This window comes from Lepidochelys olivacea (assembly GCF_965140295.1).
Source record: "Lepidochelys olivacea isolate rLepOli2 genome assembly, chromosome: 3".
Taxonomy (NCBI): Eukaryota; Metazoa; Chordata; order Testudines; family Cheloniidae; genus Lepidochelys; species Lepidochelys olivacea.
Window position 1 is genome coordinate 210916932 of NC_140413.1, and position 24809 is coordinate 210941740.

Below are 24809 nucleotides of genomic sequence, written 5' to 3' on the forward strand. Positions count from 1 at the left end.
TTCCAAGCACAAGCGGCAGACTGGCTTTGAGAACCACTGCACTACAGTGTTCTAATGTTTGCACAAAGCAAACGCAAAAGGGATATAAACATGGCCTAAGAAGTGGATTCATTTAGACGTTCTAACGAGTATTTACAGATATTTTTTGGTCAGCTCTACTCCGTTACTCTGAAGAGCAAAACCAAAATCCCCAGTTTTACTAAAGTGTCACCAGTGGGCTTTGTTCTAAATTTACAAGTTAAGAGAAAAGCAGTTAAACTTATGACTCATCCCAATGGTCAACAAAAGGATTCAGCCAGTTAGCAAAGTAATGTTTATTATACATGCATCATCAGTGAGCTGGTCATTTTGACCTCATGTAGATGGGATTTAAAGATGTGACGTTAATATATTTGAACTCACACATTTTAGAAGTCTAGTGTACACAAGGACCCCTATGGGAAATTGTGGCCCCATTTCAGCCAATGGAAGTTTTGCCATTGACTTCAATGGGGCCAGGATTCCACCCTCTGCCATTAACCTATGCTGAGCTGGTCACCTTAACAAGACATTGACTCAACCTGCATGTGTTAAAGGCAGTATGCCTTCTCTACACTAGACTTTTATAACCTGTTGGCTAACATGTGCTAACATCACATCTTTAAATCCTGATCTACACCATGCTTTTGAAAATGAACAGGCAAGGTGCTGAGCACTCTCTGTATCCAATGATCTCCACGGGAGTTGAGAGCAAAAAGCACCTGACAGGATTGAGTCCCTTACCCAAAACATGCAGTTTGACTGCTGACAGGTGGCTCTCACTACACTGGCTTCCCTCCCCAGAGATCATCAAGCTCTCTCTCTCTTGCTCCTGATGTCTTCTCTCACTCTAACAGCCGGCTTCTTCAGATTGGCTATTGCCTCTGACAACTAGCTTCTTACATGTCACAACAAGGCTGAGCTCCTTCAGGTACATGGATGGAAAGTGCTGTAAAAGTGCTTGAAAAAAGGCAAATCTCATTATCTCCATTTTACAGTTGGGGAAACTGAAGCACGGAGCAGCTCAGTGACAGTGCAAGGACCCCTAGCTTTCAGTCCAGTGCCCTGCCTACTGCACCACACTGAATCCCTCAGAGAAGCAATGCTCTCCAGTGGCCTATGAGACAGGACATGCTCACCAATGAGAGATAACTTATAATCCCCATCCTCTGTTTCAAATTCATCACTCTGTCTTTTGTCCCCAATCTCCTAAGTTATCTTGCTTGTCACCTGCTTTCTCCGTAGCTCAACAATGACAGCTTGTCCCTCCCAGCAACAGTTGGCGTGGGCTAAGGCCCCAGAGGAGTCAATTCATCTTTATGGCAGTTAGTTTTATTAGATGACATAGGACTATTTAAATCTAGCTGTAAGGGCAGAGATGAAAGTCTGCACAAAGCTGTTTGTTTTGGCCCATTCCTTCATCAATCTTTTTGGATAAAGAGATATTTGAACTAACTTCCAAGAAAAAAGTACTTACCTCCGTTGCTATAAATACAGTCAACTTTGCTGATAACAATCCCTTTTGCATGCCTGACTCGGTATGTCCTCATGCTAACTGGAATGCAGGCTGCAAGCAACGGCCACAGGAGAGCGACCAGTGTGCTGTGGTGCCTTAGTTCAAACTGGGATACGGAACTGGTAACTTTAGGCTGGACTGGCACACTACAATCCAGCCTGAGTAAAGGCCAGCGGTCCAAGAGCAGAGCCAGGAAAAAACTGATTCTGAGAACCCCAGTTCAGTCCCTCACTCCACAGGGGAAGTAATCTGTGCCAGCCCTTTTCCTGGTGCAATTTACTTCCCTCTCTGTGCTGACCGCTCCCACTCAGGACCCCTCGACCCTAACCACCCCCCAGGACCCCACCCCCTATCCAACCCCCCCACTCCCTGTCCCGACCCCTATCCCCCACCCCCAGCCAAGCCCCTCAGGACTCCCACCCCTATCCAACCCCCCCGTTCCCCATCCCCTGACCGCCCTGCCCAGAACCCCTGACCATCCAACCCCCCGTTCCTTGTCCCCTGACTGCCCCGATCCCTATCCACACCCACACCCCAACAGGCCCCCTGGGACTCCCACACCTATACAACCGCCCCCTGCTCTCTGTCCCCTGACCGTCCCACCCAGAACCTCTACCCCATCCAACTGCTCCCTGCTCCCTGTCCCCTGACTGCCCTCCGGGACCCCCTGCTCCTTATCCAACCCCCCCACTCCCCATACCATGCCACTCAGAGAAGCAGGAGCTTGCAGCCCCACCACCCGGCTGGAGCCAGCCACGTCGCCCTGCTGCCCAGCAGGAGCGGTGGGCCAGAGAGCTGGTGCCGCAGAGAGCTGAGGCTGCGGGGGAGGGGGAACAGCCTCCCTGGCGGGGAGCTCAAGGGCCGGGCAGGACAGTCCCGCAGGCCAGATGTGGCCTGCAGGCCATAGTTTGCCCACTTCTGTTCTAGTATATGCTCTGGCCCCAATCCTTAATTGCTTTAAGGGCAATCTGCACTAGTGCAGAGACAGAATGAATCTTAAAGTCAATATACCTGGCCCTGGGAGGGTCACCATACAGGGATCTTTGGGTGACACAGAGACAGTGTTGCAACAGCTTCTATGCCACCCCCTTTTCCAGCCCGTCACTGATTGCAGAGGAACTATTCCTGAATTACAATAGTGTACACAAGTGGAAAATCAGACCCAAAGAATGCACTCTGCCCTTAGAAAACAAGCATTTGCTTTTGCAGTTCCCAACCATTAGAAATTTGTGCTGTAGGATTTTACAATCCACCTAATCCCTGGACTTGATGGCACTCTGCACTTCCAGCAGCCGTTGAGCACTTTGCAGGATTGATCCCTATTGAACAATCAAATGAAAGAGAGTCCCATTCAGTTACATCACATAATGGCAGACAGCTAAAAAAAATGACAATTTTTAGTGCTTATATACAATTGCTAGAAGTCTAAACACGAAGATGGGTGAACTAGCGAGCCACATATTAAATGAGAATATTGATAAAATAGGCATCACAGAAACCTGATGGAATGAAAATAATCAATGGGACATAGTAATACCAGCGTACAAAATATATTGGAAGGACAAAGTAGGTCGTACTAGTGGGGGAGTGGCACTATAGATGAAAGAAAGCGTAGAGTCAAATGAAGTAAAAATCTTAAATGAACCAAACTGTACCACAGAATCTCTATGGATAGTAATTCCATGCTTGAATAATAAGAATATAGCAATAGGGATTAGGGCTGTCAATTAATTGCAGTTAACTCACGCGATTAGCTCAAAAAAATTAATCGCGATTAATCTCAGTTTTAATAGCACTGTTAAACAATAGAATACCAATTGAAATTTATTAAATATTTTGGATGTTTTTCTACACTATCATATATATTGCATTCTGTGTTGTAACTGAAATCAAGGTGTATATTATTTTTATTACAAATAATTGCACTGTAAAAATGATAAACAAAAGAAATAGTGTTTTTCAATTCACCTCATACTGTAGTGCAATCTCTTTGTCGTGAAAGTGCAACTTACAAATGTAGATTTTTTTGGTTACATAATTGCACTCAAAAACAAAACAAAGTTCACTCAGTCCTACTTCTTGTTCAGCCAATTGCTAAGACAAACAAGTTTGTTTACATTTACGGGAGATAATGCTGCCCTCTTCTTATTTACAATATCACCAGAAAGTGAGAACAGGCATTTGTATGACACTTTTGTAGCCGGCATTGCAAGGTGTTTATATGTCAGAAATGCTAAACGTATGCCCTACCATTCCAGAGGACATGCTTCCATGCTGATGATGCTCGTTAAAAAAAAAACCAAAAACGTTAATTAAATTTGTGACTGAACTCCTTGGGGGAGAACTGTATGTCCCCTACTCTGTTTTACCAGCTTCCTGCCATGTATTTCATGTTATAGCAGTCTCAGATGATGACCCAGTACATCTTCATTTTAAGAACACTTTCACTGCAGCTTTGACAAAACACAAAGAAGGAATCAATGTGAGATTTCTAAAGATAGCTACAGCACTCGACCCAAGATTTAAGAATCTGAAGTACCTTCCAAAATCTGAGAGGGACAAGGTGTGGAGCATGCTTTCAGAGGTCTTAAAAGAGCAACACTCCAGTGCAGAAACTACAGAACCCAAACCACCAAAAGAAAATCAACCTTCTGCTGGTGGTATCCGACTCAGATAATGAAAATGAACATAGGTCAGTCCACACTGCTTTGGATTATAATCAAGCAGAACCCGTCATTAGCATGGACACATGTCCCCTGTAATGGTGGTTGAAGCATGAAGGGCCATACGAATCTTTAGCGCATCTGGTACGTAAATATCTTGCAACGTTGGCTACAGCAATGCCATGAGAACGCCTGTTCTCATTTTCAGGTGACTTTCAGAAGCGAGCAGCATTATCTCCTGCAAATGTAAACAAACTTGTTTGTCTGAGTGACTGGCTGAACAAGAAGTAGAACTAAAATCTTACATTGTTTTATTTTTGATTGTAGGTTTTTTTGTACATAATTCTACATTTGTAAGTTCAACTTTCATGATAAAGAGTTTGCACTACAGTACTGGTATTAGGTGAACTGCAAAATACTATTTCTTTTGTTTTTTCCAAGTGCAAATATTTGTAATAAAAATAAATATAAAGTGAGCACTGTACACTTTGTAGTCTATGTTGTAATTGAAATCAATATATTTGAAAATGTAGAAAACATCAAAAAATATTTAAATAAATGGTATTCTATTATGATTTAACAGTGCGATTAATCACGCAATTAATCATGATTAATTTTTTTTAATCTCCTGACAGCCGTAATAGGGATATAGTACCAACCACCTGACCAGGATGCTGATCATAGAATCATAGAATATCAGGGTTGGAAGGGACCTCAGGAGGTCATCTAGTCCAACCCCCTGCTCAAAGCAGGACCAATCCCCAATTAAATCATCCCAGCCAGGGCTTTGTCAAGCCTGACCTTAAAAACTTCTAAGGAAGGAGATTCCACCACCTCCCTAGGTAATGCATTCCAGTGTTTCACCACCCTCCTAGTGACAAAGTTTTTCCTAATATCCAACCTAAACCTCCCCCACTGCAACTTGAGACCGTTACTCCTTGTCCTGTCCTCTTCTACCACTGAGAATAGTCTAGAACCATCCTCTCTGGAACCACCTCTCAGGTAGTTGAAAGCAGCTATCAAATCCCCCCTCATTCTTCTCTTCTGCAGACTAAACAATCCCAGTTCCCTCAGCCTCTCCTCATAAGTCATGTGTTCCAGACCCCTAATCATTTTTGTTGCCCTTCGTTGGACTCTCTCCAATTTATCCACATCCTTCTTGTAGCGTGGGGCCCAAAACTGGACACAGTACTCCAGATGAGGCCTCACCAATGTCGACTAGAGGGGGACGATCACGTCCCTCGATCTGCTCGCTATGCCCCTACTTATACAGCCCAAAATGCCATTGGCCTTCTTGGCAACAAGGGCACACTGTTGACTCATATCCAGCTTCTCATCCACTGTCACCCCTAGGTCCTTTTCCGCAGAACTGCTGCCGAGCCATTCGGTCCCTAGTCTGTAGCTGTGCATTGGGTTCTTCCGTCCTAAGTGCAGGACCCTGCACTTATCCTTATTGAACCTCATCAGATTTCTTTTGGCCCAATCCTCCAATATGTCTAGGTCCCTCTGTATCCTATCCCTGCCCTCCAGCGTATCTACCACTCCTCCCAGTTTAGTATCATCCGCAAATTTGCTGAGAGTGCAATCCACACCATCCTCCAGATCATTTATGAAGATATTGAACAAAACCGGCCCCAGGACCGACCGCTGGGGCACTCCACTTGACACCGGCTGCCAACTAGACATGGAGCCATTGATCACTACCCGTTGAGCCCGACAATCTAGCCAACTTTCTACCCACCTTATAGTGCATTCATCCAGCCCATACTTCTTTAACTTGCTGACAAGAATACTGTGGGAGACCATGTCAAAAGCTTTGCTAAAGTCAAGAAACAATACATCCACTGCTTTCCCTTCATCCACAGAACCAGTTATATCATCATAGAAGGCGACTAGATTAGTCAGGCATGACCTTCCCTTGGTGAATCCATGCTGACTGTTCCTGATCACTTTCCTCTCATGTAAGTGCTTCAGGATTGATTCTTTGAGGACCTGCTCCATGATTTTTCCGGGGACTGAGGTGAGGCTGACTGGCCTGTAGTTCCCAGGATCCTCCTTCTTCCCTTTTTTAAAGATTGGCACTACATTAGTCTTTTTCCAGTCATCCAGGACTTCCCCCGTTCGCCACAAGTTTTCAAAGATAATGGCCAATGGCTCTGCAATCACAACCGCCAATTCCTTTAACACTCTCGGATGCAACTCGTCCGGCCCCATGGACTTGTGCACGTCCAGCTTTTCTAAATAGTCCCTAACCACCTCTTTCTCCACAGAGGGCTGGCCATCTCTTCCCCATTTTGTGATGCCCAGCGCAGCAGTCTGGGAGCTGACCTTGTTAGTGAAGACAGAGGCAAAAAAAGCATTGAGTACATTAGCTTTTTCCACATCCTCTGTCACTAGGTTGCCTCCCTCATTCATTAAGGGGCCCACACTTTCCTTGGCTTTCTTCTTGTTGCCAACATACCTGAAGAAACCCTTCTTGTTACTCTTGACATCTCTCGCTAGCTGCAGCTCCAGGTGCAATTTGGCCCTCCTGATTTCATTCCTACATGCCCGAGCAATATTTTTATACTCTTCCCTGGTCATATGTCCAACCTTCCACTTCTTGTAAGCTTCTTTTTTATGTTTAAGATCCGCTAGGATTTCACCGTTAAGCCAAGTTGGTCACCTGCCACATTTACTATTCTTTCGACACATCGGGATGGTTTGTCCCTGTAACCTCAACAGGGATTCCTTGAAATACAGCCAGCTCTCCTGGACTCCTTTCCCCTTCATGTTAGTCCCCCAGGGGATCCTACCCATCCGTTCCCTGAGGGAGTCGAAGTCTGCTTTCCTGAAGTCCAGGGTCCGTATCCTGCTGCTTACCTTTCTTCCCTGTGTCAGGATCCTGAACTCAACCAACTCATGGTCACTGCCTCCCAGATTCCCATCCACTTTTGCTTCCCCTACTAATTCTTCCCGGTTTGTGAGCAGCAGGTCAAGAAAAGCTCCCCCCCAAGTTGGCTCCTCTAGCACTTGCACCAGGAAATTGTCCCCTACGCTTTCCAAAAACTTCCTGGATTGAGTATGCACCGCTTTATTGCTCTCCCAGCAGATATCAGGAAAATTAAAGTCACCCATGAGAACCAGGGTGTGCAATCTAGTAGCTTCTGCGAGCTGCCGGAAGAAAGCCTCATCCACCTCATCCCCCTGGTCCGGTGGTCTATAGCAGACTTCCGCCACTACATCACTCTTGTTGCTCACACTTCTAAACTTAATCCAGAGACACTCAGGTTTTTCTGCAGTTTCGTACCGGAGCCCTGAGCAGTCATACTGCTCCCTTACATACAGTGCTCCTCCCCCACCTTTTCTGCCCTGCCTGTCCTTCCTGATAGTGACTGTGAAATTCTCAGGGAGATTAGAGAGACTATAAAAATAAAAAACTCAATAATAATAGGGGATTTCAACTATCCCCATATTGACTGGGTCCATGTCACCTCAGAACAGGATGCAGAGATAAAGTTACTTAACATCTTAAATGATGACTTCTTGGAGCAGCTAGTTCTGGAACCCACCAGAGGAGAGGCAATTCATGATTTTGTCCTAAGTGGAGCACAGGATCTGACCCAAGAGGTGAATATAGCTGAACCACTCAGTAATAGTGATCATAATATAATAAAATTTAACATCCCAGGGCAGCGGGGGAGAGCGGGATGACACCAAAGCAGCCCACCATGGTAGCATTTAATTTCAGAAAGGGGAACTACACAAAAATGAGGAAGTTAGTTAAACAGAAATTAAAAGGTACCCCGCCAAAAGTGAAATCCCTGCATGCTGCACGGAAACTTTTTAAAGACACCATAAGAGAGGCTCAATTTAAAGGTACACCCCAAATTAAAAAACACAGTAAGCGGCCCAAAAAGTGTCACCTTGGCTAAACAACAAAGTAAAGGAAGCAGGGAGAGGCAAAAGGCATCCTTTACAAAGTGGGAGTTAAATCCTATTGAAGAAAATAGAAAGGAGCATAAACTCTGGCAAATGTAGTGTAAAAATATAATTAGGAAGGCCAAAAAAGAATTTGAAGAACAGCTAGCCAAAGACTCAAAAAGTAACAACAACAAAAATGTTAAGTACATCAGAAGCAGGAAGCCTGCTAAACAACCAGTAGGGCCACTGGACAATTGAGAGGCAAAAGGATCACTCATGGAAGGCCATTGCAGAGAAACTAAATGAATTCTTTGCATCAGTCTTCACAGGTGAGGATGTGAGGGAAATTCCCAAACCTGAGCCATTCCTTTTAGGTGACAAATGTGAGGAACTGTCCCAGATTGAGGCATGATTAGAGGAGATTTTGGAACAAGATGATAAACTAAGCAGTAATAAGTCACCAGAACCAGATGGTATTCACCCAAGAGTTCTGAAGGAACTCAAATGTGAAACTCCAAAAACTACTAACTGTGGTATGTAACCTATCATTCAAATCAGCTTCTGTACCAGATGATTAGAGGATAGCTAATGTGACACCAATTTTTTAAAAAGGTTCCAGAGGCAATCCCGGCAATTACAGGCTGGTAAGCCTAACTTCAATACCAAGCAAATTGGTTAAAACTATAGTAAAGAACAGAATTATCAGACACATAGAGGAATGCCATTTGTTGGGGGAAGAGTCAACATGGTTTTTGTAAAGGGAAATCATGCCTCACCAATCTACTAGAATTCTTTGATGGGGTCAACAAGCATTTGGACAAGGGTGATGCAGTGGATATTGTGTACTCGAACTTTCAGAAAGCCTTTGACAAGGTCCCTCACCAAAGGCTCTTCAGCAAAGTAAGCTGTCATGGGGTAAGAGGGAAGGTCCCCTCATGGATCAGTAACTGGTTAAAAGATAGGAAACAAAGGGTAGGAAGAAATGGTCAGCTTCAGAATGGAGAGAGGCAAATAGTGGTGTCCCCAGGAGTCTGTACTGGGACCAGTACTGTTCAACATATTCATAAATGGTCTGGAAAAAGGGGTAAACAGTGAGATGGCAAAATTTGCAGATGATACAAAACTACTCAAGATAGTCAAGTCCAAAGCAAACTGTGAAGAGATAAAAAGGGATCTCACAAAACTGGATGACTGCGCAACAAAATGGCAGATGAAATTCAACACTGATAAATGCAAAGTAATGCACGTTGGAAAACATAATCCCAACTATACATATAAAATGATGGGGTCTAAGTTAGCTGTTACCACTCAAGAAAGAGATCTTGGAGTCATTGTGGATAGTTCTCTGAAGACATCCTCTCAATGTGCAGCAGCAGTCTAAAAAGCTAACAGAATGGTGGGAATCATTAGGAAAGGGACAGATAAGAAGACAGAAAATATCAAATTGCCTCTATATAAATCCATGGTACACCCACAGCTTGAATAATGAGTGCAGATCTGGTCGCCTCATCTCAAAAAAGATATATTGGAATTGGAACAGGTACAGAAAAGCGCAACAAAAATGATTGGGGATATGGAACAGCTTCCATATGAGGAGAGATTAATAAGACTGGGATTTTTCATCTTGGAAAAGAGATGACTAAGGGGGGATATGATAGAGGTCTATAAAATCATGACTAGTGTGGAGAAAGTAAATAAAGTGTTATTTACTCCTTCTCATAACACAAGAACTAGGGATCACCAAATTAAATCAATACGCAGCAGGTTTAAAACCAACAAAAGGAAGTATTTCTTCACACAATGCACAGTCAACCTGTGGAACTCTTTGCCAGAGGATGTTGTGAAGGCCAAGACTATAACAGGGCTCAAAAATAACTCAATAAGTTAATGGAGGATAGGTCTATCAATGGCTATAGCTAGGATGGGCAAGGATGCAAAACCATGCTCTACAAAATGTCCCTCGCCTCTGTTTGCCAGAAGCTGGGAATGGGCGACAGGGGATGGATCACTTGATGATTACCTGTTCTGTTCATTCCCTCTGAAGCACCTGGCATTGGTCACTGTCAGAAAACAGAATACTGGGCTATCCTATGCCACCCAAGGAACCTCCCCACTCTGGGAGATTACCTGTCACAAGGCAGGGTGAGGTCTCCCTGGGTTCTGACATTAGAATGGCATAAAGGGGTGGAACATGGCCCAGAATCAAGGCCAATGTGTCTAGCAAAGATCAGTCAAGGTTTCCTTAACATATCGTCATTGTGCTACAGTTAATCACTACTCATATCAGAAAGATGATAATGCACCTGTGCAACTGATCGTTTAGTAATTCCATGATCCAAACTAATCTACTTCTTCAGCAATTATATAGATGCTATAACTACCTCATTATGATTACTCTTGAACAGCACTATAATTCTCCATTGCCATAAAATGTATTCAGTTGCAAGTCTTGTTTTTTCTACTAACCAGGTCACACACTTGAACCAGCCCTCTTTTAAAGCAACACTAACAAATCCTGAAGTTAAGAAAGACTATAGAAACCTACAGGTGTTCAAATAAATTCAAGGAATCTCAATCATCCATACCTTGTAAAGAATATTCTGTAGACATACAGGTCAGTTTTCAGCTCACACCATGTGCCCTACACACTACTCAAGTGGACAAGCAAACTTAAAGCTGCCTTGAGTGGGTTGCTGAGGATTGCCCAAAGGTGGGGGAATCCTCAGCTGTCATAGAGACAGTGTAGCCCCCACCCCTCCCCCATATAGGGTCATGCCAGCCATGAGAAGGGTTGGTGTAGACAGGGAACTGCACCCAACTGGGTGTGCCTTGAGTGCAGCTGACGATTCAGCCCACGGCTCCATTTTGAATACACAAACAGCTCAATATTGTTTTGCATATTTAGATAACCAACACATTTGCTACTGTTCTGAGAAATTACATGTAAAATTCAAAGTTTGCCATCAGTGAAGAAGATTGGATAATAATGACAGGGAAGAAAAGCACAGTACAACTGTGCTGGAAAAACTGGAAAATAAAAACTCTCTCTAACAGTGGGTTAGCATCATTAGTCAGATTCTAAAATGGGGAAAGTGAAGCACAGCAAGGCTTAGGGAATAAAACCAATTTTCCCAGCTCCCAACCTGGTGTGGTCGATATCATCTCAGTTTCCCATGACAGAAGTGGGTAATCTCACAGCATCTCCACATTTTAATTGACTGAAAGCCTCCACTTCTAGTACTGTTCATGTTAAAAGGGTACTTAGAGTACTCAAGTTTTGCATTCTTCCTACAAGTCCCAGCTTTTTCTAAAGGGCAAAAAGGAAAATTGACAGATTTGAAAATAAGCCGGATAAAACAGAAAAGCTGGGCCTTTCAGTCCTGAAAGTTTCCACTCAGACTATGGGCAGTTCTAACTAAAAATGTAACAGAAACTTAGAGCCAGATTCTCATCTGGTAAACTGGCAGAGTTCCTCTGATAGCAACGAGGCTATGCTTGTTTATACCAGCCGAGGAGCTTGCCCTTAATATTCATGTTAAAATATGTTCATTCGTGGGTGTGTGAAAGCAGAGAACCTCGCCCATCCCCATGCAAAAGAGAGAAATAATCGCCTGCCAGGACCCAGAGTGCAAAGGAAAGGGGGCATATAGTTCTGTCCAGAGCTTTGACAAGCCCCAGACAGGGCCTCATTTCTGGACAGGGCCCTGGCTCCACTTCCCATGCAACAGAATGACTGAAGAAAACATATGCCACACCCGTTAAATGTACGATAATACATCCAGATACCAGTACTCCTGCAGTGTGTCCATTCCCATCCCTAACACTGCTCTGCCTCTAGAGGAGGCAGAAGATTTAATATAGATATAATAATATTTCAGTGCAACAGCTCTTTAACTAGCCAGTAAAACTGCCATATTGGTATGCAAGACCCATTTTACAGCAATCTGAGAGAATGTGCCATACCTGTATGTGATTCTCACTTCAGTGCCAGGCTCATCTTTCTCCCAGATCAAAGCCACTCTGTCTGGAGACCGATGGACATGTTGGTCTAAGCAGTTTACTGTATGAAAAGAAACATTTAAGAACACATTTTATTTGTTTTGTATTAAAGTCAAAGATGTTTGCAATTTGGCTAACTTAGCTCCCTGGTCATACATGCATGCAAATAAATATGAGGTGAAATGTCAGAAGTTAGATAAATAGACATGCAATCATCTACGTTATTTGGAACGTTTTTATTTAAGCCATTCACAGTGATGCACTGGACGCAATACTTCCATTTGATCAGTAAACAGCCTTACAGAAGGGCACCCACATGAGAATCCTTGAGCCAGATCATTGGCTGGTTTAGATCAGTATAGCTGCACTGATTTCAAAGGAGCTATGCCAACATACACCTGCTGAGGTTCAGGCCTGCTGTGTATGCAAACAGAAGAACCAAAATTGCCTGGTGCCACTGATGCCACTATTGTCTTTTTTGCCCCAGAGAAGAGGGTTTTATTGGACAGCATCTTCACGCTCTAACTGATCAAGAGATCCCACTTCTGGTATAAGGCTCCTGATTACATTGAATGTGAAAGAAAAGTCCCTGTTTCGTGGTGATGTGGTTCTTTAGCCAACCTTGCTACTGATTTTCTACTAATTTTACCATATGGCTCACAAGGACTTACAATTCTCAGTGGCAGGGCTGTTAGTTGTACCTTAAAAACCATCTGCACTTTTGGCGTATCTAAAAATTATGCAAGTGATTATTCAACTCCACTGCTTTTGGTGTCTCACATGACATAGCCCTTTAATACACCCAGCCTGCCTTTGAAAAACAATCCAAATGTTTGTATGCCCTCTAATTCAGCAACATAGGCTTAAAGAGTTGGATATTTTTCATATTTTCTGCTGCTATGCCCCAGCCACACTCAGAGAGCTGATTTTGTTTGTATAAAGACCAACGCTTAAAATTACTTTCAAACTTTTATAAACATTATCTAATAAGTTATATGGCCTTGGGAAATGGCTGGGTCCCTTCACTGTGCATTTCCTGACTTTTCAACATTTGAGAGTTTTTTAGATGTGTACAATTTTTTCTAGAGAAATTATAATATGGGGGGGAAGAGGGTGAATGAGCTAGAGACTATTAAAACACTGTCAACCTTAACTTTTTTTTAAACTAAATTATTTCTATAGCAATGTATTTAGATCAGTACCTATTAGGAGGTATGAGAGTGCAACATTATTTCTATTTTGTGTACTTTCATTATTTATTACTTCATCATTTCAAATCTCTAGCTATATAGCAGGCAAAATGGGTTAGGTTTTTCCAAGACAATAAAGGACACCCTGTAATGAAGTAGTTGCTACCCATATTAACCATCATATGATGCGTTAGATATTAACAAGAAATCTAAACTAAAAGTTAATGATCTAATTAAATGGTTTTAAATGCATTTACTTTACCCCAACAGGTCATTAGTAAAGCAATCATATATAAATAGTTTTTTGAAAACAATAACTTATAAAACCAGCTGATGAAGAATATCTAGTAATGTTAATATCTGTTAATATCTTAAACAAATAGTTTTCTAAAGTTACAACTCCAATGTAAATTAAGCATTCTGGTATCCCCATTTGTTTGGGGGGGAGGGGCAAGGGATTTTTTTGCTATTGTTTTAAAGAGATGAGCTGCAGTTCCTGTGCCTGATTCTGCTCTCCCATCAGCTTTACGTTCCAATATTCTTCTGTATTTGCACTGCTGTAACAGAACTGGCCTCTATACATTTTACATACAGTAAGTGCAATTCCCAGTGAAGTCAGGAAATTTGTACCACTGTATCCAAATTTCAAGAAAACAATTTAACTCTTAATATAGCCTTCCAACTCAGAAGTAGCCACTGGGAAGATTTGGTTGTAAAAATGCATTAACACAAAAGTAAAAGAAAGTAACATATGTCATCATAATACTGTACACTGTCTACGGTGGTCAGTACTAAGGCTATAAGAATTGCAGCCTGTGATTTTGGAAATCACAACTTTCAACACTCACCACAACTTTCAGTACTTGCCAAAACTTTTTATAATTGCCACAGATTTGAGTGGCATTGCAACCCCATGTGCCAGGTTGCAATACCATTGCACTCACAGGGTCACAATACCACTCATTCAAATTTAGCAAAGGGGCAGCAGGGCCGAATTTGAGTGAGTGGTATTGCGACCTGGAGATGGAGTAACAAAGGCACCTCTCATCCTTCCAGCATGAGCAGTGGGGGCAGTGGCAGAAGCTGATGAGGAGGACCTGCACTGGTCAGGGACTCACCCCACTTGCTGCCCCGTCTCCACGTACTGCCAACAGCACTCGTCCCTGCTGGTGCTGGCCTCACACTTTGTCCAGGTGCAGTTCTGAGCAGGAGCAGCTCCTGCGTGACCTCAAGAACTTTGTGTTCCATGGCTGCCTGGCCACACCTGGGGAGGGGCTCAGGGAGGCCCCAGTGAGTGTGGCTGGGCAAGGACTGGGGCTTGTGTATTCCACAGGGCTGGGACAAGGGAGCCCTGGTGATGCTTGTCCCGCACAAGGCCTCCATGGGTCTCGGGGCTGGCTCAAGGGCTTGCCCTGCCCTGCATATTGGAGGAATGGGGGGTGGGTTCCAGCCCCTGTTGAAGGGTAAAGGACTCTACTGCCAACTCCACATCTAGTCAATTACAAAACAAGGGTTTAGGTCTGTACCCGCCATATCTCTGCCCGGAGGGAAGCTATATCTCTGTCCTGAAGGCCCACTTGCCCTGCAACACCTTCACACCTCCATTTTGAGGGCACCTCTACACTAGGGTGACCAGATGTCCCGGTTTTATTGTGGAAAGTCCCGATTTTGGGGTCTTTTTCTTATATAGGCTCCTATTACCACCCACTCCCTGTCCCAATTTTTCACACTTGTTGTTTGGTCACCCTGCTCTACACACACCTGTACCTGCCTGTCATGAGAGAGGAGCAGCTTTGCCAAATTTGAGTGGCACCAGTTCACAGCACCACTCACTCAAATTAGTGTGTTTTGGTTTTTTTATGGTATTTAACTGACTGCACCAAAGCCGCAAATGTAACAAACAGTGGCCAAAACTTTTGAACCAAAGAAATCTCAACTTATCTTCTTATGCGCTCACTTTCTTATGGCCTTACTCGCTATACACCAGGGATGCTGTAGACAAGTGGTTCTCAACCAGGGGTCCAAGGCCTCCTGGGGGGCCACAAGCAGGTTTCAGGGGGGTCGCCAAGCATGGCTGGCATCAGACTTGCTAGGGCCCAGGGCAGAAAGCCAAAGCCCCAGCGCGTGGCTTTCTGACACTAAACTGGGAGGAGAGGTAGATACGCTGGAGGGTAGAGATAGGATACAGAGGGCCCTAGACAAATTAGAGGATTGGGCCAAAAGAAATCTGATGAGGTTCAACAAGAACAAGTGCAGAGACCTGCACTTAGGACAGAAGAATCCCATGCACCGCTACAGACTAGGGACCGAATGGCTCGGCAGCAGTTCTGCAGAAAAGGACCTAGGGATTACAGTGGACGAGAAGCTGGATATGAGTCAACAGTGTGCCCTTGTTGCCAAGAAGGCCAATGGCATTTTGGGCTGTATAAGTAGGGGCATTGCCAGCAGATCGAGGGATGTGATCGTCCCCCTCTATTCGACATTGGTGAGGCCTCATCTGGAGTACTGTGTCCAGTTTTGGGCCCCACGCTACAAGAAGGATGTGGATAAATTGGAGAGAGTCCAGCGAAGGGCAACAAAAATGATTAGGGGTCTGGAACACATGACTTATGAGGAGAGGCTGAGGGAACTGGGATTGTTTAGTCTGCAGAAGAGAAGAATGAGGGGGGATTTGATAGCTGCTTTCAACTACCTGAGAGGTGGTTCCAGAGAGGATGGTTCTAGACTATTCTCAGTGGTAGAAGAGGACAGGACAAGGAGTAATGGTCTCAAGTTGCAGTGGGGGAGGTTTAGGTTGGATATTAGGAAAACTTTTTCACTAGGAGGGTGGTGAAACACTGGAATGCGTTACCTAGGGAGGTGGTGGAATCTCCATCCTCAGAGGTTTTAAGGCCCAGCTTATCAAAGCCCTGGCTGGGATAATTTAGTTGGGGATTGGTCCTGCTTTGAGCAGGGGGTTGGACTAGATGACTTCCTGAGGTCCCTTCCAACCCTGATATTCTATGATTCTATGGGACTGCAGCCAGGGCCCACGAGCCCTACCACCAGGGGCTGAAGCTGAAACCTGAGCAACTTAGCTTTGTGGTGCCTCCTGTGGCGTGGGGCCTCGGGGAACTGCCCCCCTTGCTACCCCCTAGCGGCAGCCCTGGCTTTTATATGCAGAAAAGAGTTGTTGTGGCACAGCTGGGCTGTGGAGTTTTTATAGCACGTTGAGGGGGCCTCAGAACCCCTGCTGTAAACATTCAATTCCCAAGTTCATTCCCTGCTCCACCACAGACTTCCTGTATGACCTTGGGCAAGTCCCTTTGCTTCACTGTGCCTCAGCTCCCCGTCTGAAAGATGGGGATGATAGTACTTCCCTCCCTCAAAGGCAGGTTGTGAGAATACATACATCAAAAGATTCTGAGGTGCTTTGAGATCTACTGAAGAAAAGCACTATACAAGAGCTAGGTATGATAATTATTAATTATTATTTACACACAGTTAAGCCTGCTGTGAAAAAGCACTGTGAATCTAAACTTGGCTCAGAGATCATTCACCATTTATTAGAGTACAGAGAATTCTTTTTATAAACTCTTCTAGAAGTGAGCCAAAAATCTGCAAGCATGCAGAAGAGGAGGGGACAGGACTAGAAGGGACGTGGAGGGACAAGGACCTGTGGGAATCACTGCCCTCAAGTCTATGCATTGTGCTCAGGTACCTTGCAGCTCCCATTCACGTGCAGCTATGGTGCACGGCAACACCAGAAGGTCATGCTGACATTGACTCACTGCCCCAGCAACATTTTGCCTCACAGATGGAGGTAATGGATTACTCAGTGGGAGTTACTGATGCCTCAGGGTATATCTACACTGCAATTAGACACCAGCCGCTGGCCTGTGCCAGCTGACTCAGGCTCCAGGGTTAAGGCTCCAGGGCTGTTTAACTGCAATGTAGACTTCCAAGCTTGGGCTGGAGCCCAAGCTCTAAGACACTGCAGGGTGGGAGGGTCCCAGAGCTTGGACGGCAGCCGGAGCCTGAAAGTTGACACTACAACTGAACAGCCCCACAGCCTGAGCCGGGGGGCCTTTAATTGCAGTGTAGACATACCCTCAGACTCCAGCTGACCAAAGCATGCTCTGAAGTGCTTTGCTGAATAGGAATGGACTGATGAACTGGGGTCTACTGGCATTAATTCCTGACTGGTTTTACATGCGGATCACGCACTGTTATTGGGGAGACAACATCCCACATGTGATTTTCCCCCTGGCCAGCGTCTCATTGCAGTTTTCTCTGTCAAATTTGCTCCCCTCTGCACTATGAAACAGGACTGGGGAGGGAGCATACGGACAGCTACTTTTATGCTGAAAGTATCCGTTGGAGCTCAGCCACCTCAGATATACAATGTTTTGTCAGAAGTTATATTGAATTTCAAGAAAAATATGTAGCTTATGCTACACACCTAAATCACATACTTCTAATCAATCCCATTACAAGGTCTCACCTGGAAGAAAGGCAAGGATCTATCCATTTCTCAGTAGACCAAATGTATTTGAACGCAGAGGTAAAGGACTATGTGCTCAGTTGACTATTTAACTTGTCTTTTAGGAGCATTCTGGAATAGTCAGTGCAGGAAGTATCACAACACCATTATCTGAATAGCTATAATAGTGTGCAAAAAGAAAAGGAGTACTTGTGGCACCTTAGAGACTAACCAATTTATTTGAGCATAAGCTTTTGTGAGCTACAGCTCACTTCATCGGATGCAAGTAGCTTATGCTCAAATAAATTGGTTAGTCTCTAAGGTGCCACAAGTACTCCTTTTCTTTTTGCGAGTACAGACTAACACGGCTGCTACTCTGAAACCTATAATACTGTGTTTGGTGATGTCATTCTAGACAACTTGCCCAAGTGTCTATGCTGTACCCGGGAGGTATGATTCCCAGCAGAGGAAAACAGACTCACGCTAGCTCAGCTCAAGCTAGTGCAGTAAAAACAGCAGTGCGGACGTTGCAGGCTGGGCTAGCTGCCAGAGTCCAAGCCTGCCTGACCCCTGGGGTCCGCACTTGGGATGCTAGCATGAGCTGTCCCCAGTGAATGCTGCCACGTCCACGCTTCCATTTTTTAGCACGCTAGCTTGAGCTGAGCTAGTGCAAGTCTGTCTGCCTGAACTGGGAATCTCACTTCCCAGCTGCAGTAGAGACATATCCTAAAGGACCCTTGAGTAGGTCAGCCATTTCTGGGGCCCGGGGGGCCATAAGCAGGTTTCAGGGGGGCCATCAAGCATGGCAGGCATTAGACTCTCTAGGGCCCAGGGCAGAAAGCCAAAGCCCCACTGCAAGGGACTGCACGACCCTGAGCCCCACCACTCCAGGCTGAAGCTGAAGCCTGAGCAACTGAGCTTTGCAGTGCCCCCTGTGATGTGGGGCCCGAGCACCTGCCCTACTTCCTACCCCCTAACATCGGCCCTGGCTTTTCTATGCAGAAAAGCAGTTATGACACAGGTGGGCTGTGGAGTTTTTATTGCATATTTCGGGGGCCTCAGAAGGAAAAAGGTTGAGAACCCCTGCCTTATCCCATCCCTGCCAGCACGGGGCTGTACCTTATGGCGCAGTCTTCTAGTGCTTTCTCCAGCTCTGTTTTAAACCTCTCCAGTGATGGGGTTCTACTAATTCCACTCCAAAACCATTCAGTGATATTCAGCCTACATTTTCCTATTATTTCATACACTGATTCTAGCATATATCCCAATGTACCACCCTGCACAAACCTCTTCATTCTTGACTACAGGGAGAGGAAGAGGAAGAGAAAAAATGCTAACAACAAATAGGCAAGGAATAGTTTAGTGTTTTTCTTAGATTACTATTATCACTTGTATTTGCTTTTAACACAGAAACCCAGATTGTTCAGAAAAGCAATACCTGCAGAATCCTGAATGGTTTGCATCCATGATTTTCTAACTTTTCCTGGTGTACAAAAATCCTTTCTGATTTTATATATCTGAGGGCATTTGAATGCCATCTTTTGTAAAAATCTGTGGAATAAAGCTATATGTCAAGGTCTTAAAGACTACCTTTCTCTAAGACCAGCATCACTCAAACACAATGTCAGACTGTTCTACAACAGAAGCTGTGAATGGTTCCCTCCAAATGACTACTGCTATTTCTGCTAGGTCATCTGCCTATCACCTGACAGTTGGAACCACACCATAGTACGTATCTGAGAATAAATAAAAAGCCTAAAGAGTAGAGTGAATGAACATGCTCTGTGACCTTGCAGCAAAACATACAGAGCATGAAGTACAGACATCTAAAGAAATCATCTCTTTCCTACGGTTAGATTGTGAAACTCTTATGCCATGGGTGCTGCCACTACAGTCAACGGGACTACTTGTGGAGTAAGGTGCTTCTGGCTGGTCATGCATAAGGGGGTCGCTAGTTATTAAAATGTCAGGGTCTGCAGGACGATGCCAGGATAGCATACTTGTCCCTTACATGGGCAGTTTTTTGCTTTTCACTCACTGGTGCACAGAACAGTCATGACAAAGTATTTTCTTTTAAAAATGTTAACAAAGATGGGTGAAGAGACCAGCAATCAGCATCTCATTGGAAACAGAAAACAGAGTGATGATGCTTACATTCTTTATCACTTTTTCATTTTTCTCAAGAAATTAATAATATTTTACTTGAGTAATAGGATGTCCTTGTGTGGATATTGCAGAGCCCTTTACATCACCAAAGTGCAGCCATCTCTGGGATGGACAGCAATGAACTAGCATGAGCACGCTGCACGACAATCGTCAGAAGAGCAATTATAGTCAAGAAGATCACGGCAAACTGTACAATTACGACAAGTGATATAGTATCCCTTAATGTCAGTGTACCTGTAAAATATACAGTGAATCTGTATGTACCCACGCAACAACAGCTCTCTTATAACGGTCTCAAAAGGACTCCAGTATCTTTTTAAGAACAGTTTTCCTTAATTAGAAAACAACATAGATATGACATCTAAGGTTTTATTTCTAAAGGTGTGCGACCAGATAGTAAAACATCACCTCAATAATGCCTATACAAGAGATGGCAGAGGTAAAGTCGCTCAGACAGCCTTAACTTCGCCACTTCTTGATTCTGAGTATTAACCTTAATAGTCTTATAGTGTTTTCTTAATTGAATTTCATAGTCGTTGGAATTTTGTTGTTTTTTAACTTTATTCCTTTAAGATGTGCAACTATTTGCTCAGCAGCATTAGAATGCTCTGCTCAATAAATGCAAGCATGATCCCTGCACATCTATGTTAAGGACCTCTGTAAGACTGTAAGTGCCCTTCAGAGACCCTGCACAGAAGGCTGTGACAGGTCAGACCATGGCAGCGCTAGAAGCGAAGAAAAGAAATCTGTGTTTTCATGGTTCCAGTGGCCCAGTTCTACATGCTACTGGTATAGAGTGGCTGCAAAAGAACTCAGCTAACATAAATAAAACATCTGTGATAATACCTTTAAATGAAAATGGACAAACATTTTCATCTGTAAGTCTCAAAAGCAATTTGCATAGATGTAACCTTATATTATAGATGGAGCTGGAGCAAAGATTTTTTTACAAGTTCACAAAGCAAATTCGTGTCAGATCAGGATTTGACACAGGTATTTTGGCTAGAGACGCCCAGGGCTATCCCAATACTACACAAATTTTCTGCCTCAATTTTTTTTAATTTGTCAAATATGCCTAATAATAAGCACTTTTTCCTGAAAACCCCCAATGCATTTTGCAAAGCTAAGTACATATGAGAAGCTCTGGTTGGCAGATGGACTGACCAAGGCACCAAAAAATTAAGTGATTTACCCAAGTTCACACATACTTTTTATAAAGTGAAACTTACTTTATTCACTGTGCACTTTAAAAGAGACCTACATTAACTATGCAGCTAAATTTGACACCCACACATGTGCTGCAGAGCCAGCCTGCACTATGAAAATTGGTCCGATGTGCCAAAAACAAAACAAAAGATGCATCTGCAGCAGCAGTAGGAAGAGTGCCACCTACTTAATGACCATTACCTATTCCTGCAGCACCTGCTTTTTGCGCAGGTCTCTCAGCCAAATACTAGCAACTTCACACCTGCTTAGCTCAAATTACACCCCAGCTGAGAAAACATCCCAAATAGCAAGGCCATTATAAACTATATCATTTCTAAGACATATAAAAGTAGATTAAAAACAGACACTTGAAGCGTCCCAGCCTGTCTCCCTCCTCACTAAGAGCAGGCGAAGTTTCCAGCATTTGTTTATGTGGCATGGGCTGGGCTTTGTGGTGAGATGACGCCTCCTTCTCCACCAATCAGCCCACCAGCATGAGCCCATCCCACGTGCTGCTTGTGAATGGAGGAGTTGAAGAAACAGAAGCAAGAGACACAGGCAAACTAATTAAGAACAAGCCCTAGAGGGTTGGCGGGAGACTTCTCAATGGGCCAGAGGTCATGCCAACTGGGAGTCAGAAAAAGGATATGTGGGTTCAGGGAAGCTAGAAGACTGGAGGGTATAGGACTTGGGTGGATGGACAGGAGGTTACGGGGACTTGGGAGGATATGGGATTTGGAGAAGACTTTAAGGGTTTGGATTTCGAGGGATAATACAGAGGGACTAGGGGACTGAAAGTGCCTGGAGATGATATAGGGGGATTGATGCAGGGTTAAGGTGATGGGAGACTGATGAGAGAAAGTGGATGGGGGACTGATACGATGGGAGTCTAGGGAAGAGTGGGATGATGGGAGTTTGGAATTATATAGTGGATGGATGACATGGAGTTGGGAGGGTTGGGGACAGCAATGATGAAAATGGGAGATAATATTGGTCTGCAGGTGATGGAAAGATTATGAAGGGGTATGACCAAGAATTATAGGATGTTTGGGAGATAAGGGATGCAGGGAAGTTGGGGTAGTCTCTGGGGAGTGACAAGGAGTTGGAGGTGAAAAGGGATTGGGGAGAAGATGATTGGGGATAATGGGGGACTGGGGGAGAGAGTAGGGGACACCCGGGGGGGGGATATGGAATGATGGGGCATTAGGGATGCTAAGGAGGTTGGAGATGCCCAGGAGTGGGGGGAGGGGTGATGATTGGGGTTGAAAGAGGAGGAGGCTGGGGGGATTAGAAGACGATGTGGCTGGGGATGCCCAGAGGGAGTGAGGGTGCCCAGGGCAACTGCCTGTGAGCAGGGAACCTAGGGAAGGATGACGGGGAGCCTAGAAAGAGTCTCAGGGATGCTCTAGGGTCCAACAGAAGGTGGGGGGGTCCTGGGACTCCAGTAGGGAATGCCTGAGGGTGGTTGGGGGTCTGAGGATGTTGGGGGCGGAGGCTGGTGGGGGACAGATGAGAGTCTGGAGGGAGTCCAGGGAGAGGCTGGGGGGCAGGGTCCCAAGCCGGGGGCAGGTGGGGAGTCCTGGGGGGAAGCTAGGGGGGCCCGAGGGAGTCGGGGGTCCTGGGGCAGGTGGGGGGCCCGAGCGGAGGCTGGAGGGGCAGGGTCTCAAGCCCGGGAGGCACAAGAGGAGGCCGGGGGGTGAGGTCCCGGGAGGAGGCGGGGGCGGCCCAGGGGAATCAGGGGTCCTGGGGGAGGTGGGGGGCCCCAAGAGGAGACTGGGGGGCAGGGTCCCGGGCCCGGGGGGAGGCGGGGCCCGAGAGGAGGCTGCGGGGACGGGGTCTCTGTCGGAGGTGGAGGATGGCCCGAGAGGAGTCGGGGGCCGGGGGGAGGCTGGGGGGCGGGGCCCCAGGCCCGGGGGGAGTCGGGGGGCGGGGCCCCGGTCCCGGGAGGAGGCGGGGGGGCCGGGGGCAGGTTGGGGGCAGGGGCCCGGTCCCAGGGGGAGGCGGCGGGGGCCCGGTCCCGGTCGGAGGTTGGGGTCCCGGTCCCGGGGAGAGGCGGGGGGAGGTTGGGGTCCCGGTCCCGGGGGGAGGCGGGGGGGCCGGGGGGAGGTTGGGGGCACGGTCCCGGTCAAGGCGGGAGGTCCCGGTCCCGGGGGAAGGCGGGGGGGGGCCGGGGGCAGGTTGGGGGCAGGTTGGGGGCAGGGTCCCGGTCCCGCGGGGAGGCGGGGGGAGGTTGGGGTCCCGGTCCCGGGGGGAGGCGGGGGGGCCGGGGGGAGGTTGGGGGCAGGGTCCCGGTCCCGCGGGGAGGCGGGGGGAGGTTGGGGTCCCGGTCCCGGGGGGAGGCGGGGGGGCCGGGGGGAGGTTGGGGTCCCGGGGGGAGGCGGGAGGAGGTTGGGGTCCCGGTCCCGGGGGGAGGCGGGAGGAGGTCCCGGTCCCGGTCCCGAGGGAAGGCGGGAGGTCCCGGGGGGGGGCGGGGGGGCCGGGGGGAGGTTGGGGTCTCGGTCCCGGGGGGAGGCGGGAAGTCCCGGTCCCGGGGGGAGGCGGGGGGGCCGGGGGGAGGTTGGGGTCCCGGTCCCGGGGGGAGGCGGGAAGTCCCAGTCCCGGGGGGAGGTTGGGGTCCCGGTCCCGGGGGGGGGCGGGGGGGCCGGGGGGAGGTTGGGTCCCCGTCCCGGTCCCGGTCCCGGGGGGGGCCGCTCACCGGACACGTTGAGGCGGCCGCCGAGGAACCAGCGGCCCCGGCCGAGCGGGCCGTCGCAGGCCGTGTGGTACGGGAGGTCCCAGCGCAGCGCCTCCCGGGCCAGCGCCCCCCAGAAGGCGGCGGGCTCCCGGGCCGCCCGCTCCCGCAGCTCCCGGTACTCCGCGGCCGGCAGGGCGGCGCCCGCCCGCTCCTGGGGCCCGCCGCCGGCCCGGCGCGCGGGGGGCTGCCGCGGGGGGGCGCCGCCCCGGCCCCAGGGGCTCCGCCGGCTGAGGGCGACCCGCGCCCGGCCCCACGTCGCGGCCGCTGCCATGGTCCTGTGCGCCGCGAGCCCCGGGCCCCGAGCCCCGAGCCGAGCCCCGCCCCGCCCCCAGCGCCCGCCCCGCCCCGCCCCGCCCCGCCCAACGGCGCCGCCCGCTGCCGCCGCGCGGCCGGGGGGGGGTCACTGTGAGCGCCGCCCGTGGGGCCCCCCCCGGCCGGACAGAGCCCCGCCCTGCTCCGCGCCCCCCTCCGCGCCCCCCGCCCTCAGCCTCTCCTGCCCCCCGCCCCCCGCATCCCTGCCCGCGCCCCCCGCCCTCAGCCCCTCCGGGCCCCCCGCCCTGCTCCGCGCCCCCGCCCCCTAATCCCTGCCCGCGCCCCCCGCCCTACTCCGGGCCCCCCGCCCCCCGAATCCCTGCCCGCGCCCCCCGCCCTCAGCCCCTCCAGCCCCCCGCCCCCCGAATCCCTGCCCGCGCCCCCCGCCCTCAGCCTCTCCTGCCCCCCGCCCCCCGAATCCCTGCCCGCGCCCCCCGCCCTCAGCCCCTCCGGGCCCCCCGCCCTCAGCCCCTCCGGGCCCCCGCCCCCCGAATCCCTGCCCGCGCCCCCCGCCCTCAGCCCCTCCGGGACCCCCGCCCTACTCCGGGACCCCCGCCCCCCGAATCCCTGCCCGTGCCCCCCGCCCTCAGCCCCTCCGGGACCCCCGCCCCCCGAATCCCTGCCCGCGCCCCCCGCCCTC

At 47.9% G+C, this 24809-nt stretch overlaps 1 protein-coding gene across 1 annotated transcript in view; it reads right to left on the bottom strand.

Annotated features, from left to right (window-relative positions):
* Positions 1–24128, bottom strand: part of ACSS1 (acyl-CoA synthetase short chain family member 1) — a gene marked incomplete at its 5' end in the record, with an annotated part of 82782 nt that extends 58654 nt beyond the window's left edge. Inside the window, 2 exons of the mRNA XM_084624254.1 lie at positions 12064–12160; positions 23819–24128. Coding sequence (XP_084480380.1) covers positions 12064–12160; positions 23819–24128 — 407 coding nt within the window. The remainder of the gene's footprint in view (positions 1–12063; positions 12161–23818) is intronic.
* Positions 24129–24809: the final 681 nt, after the last annotated feature.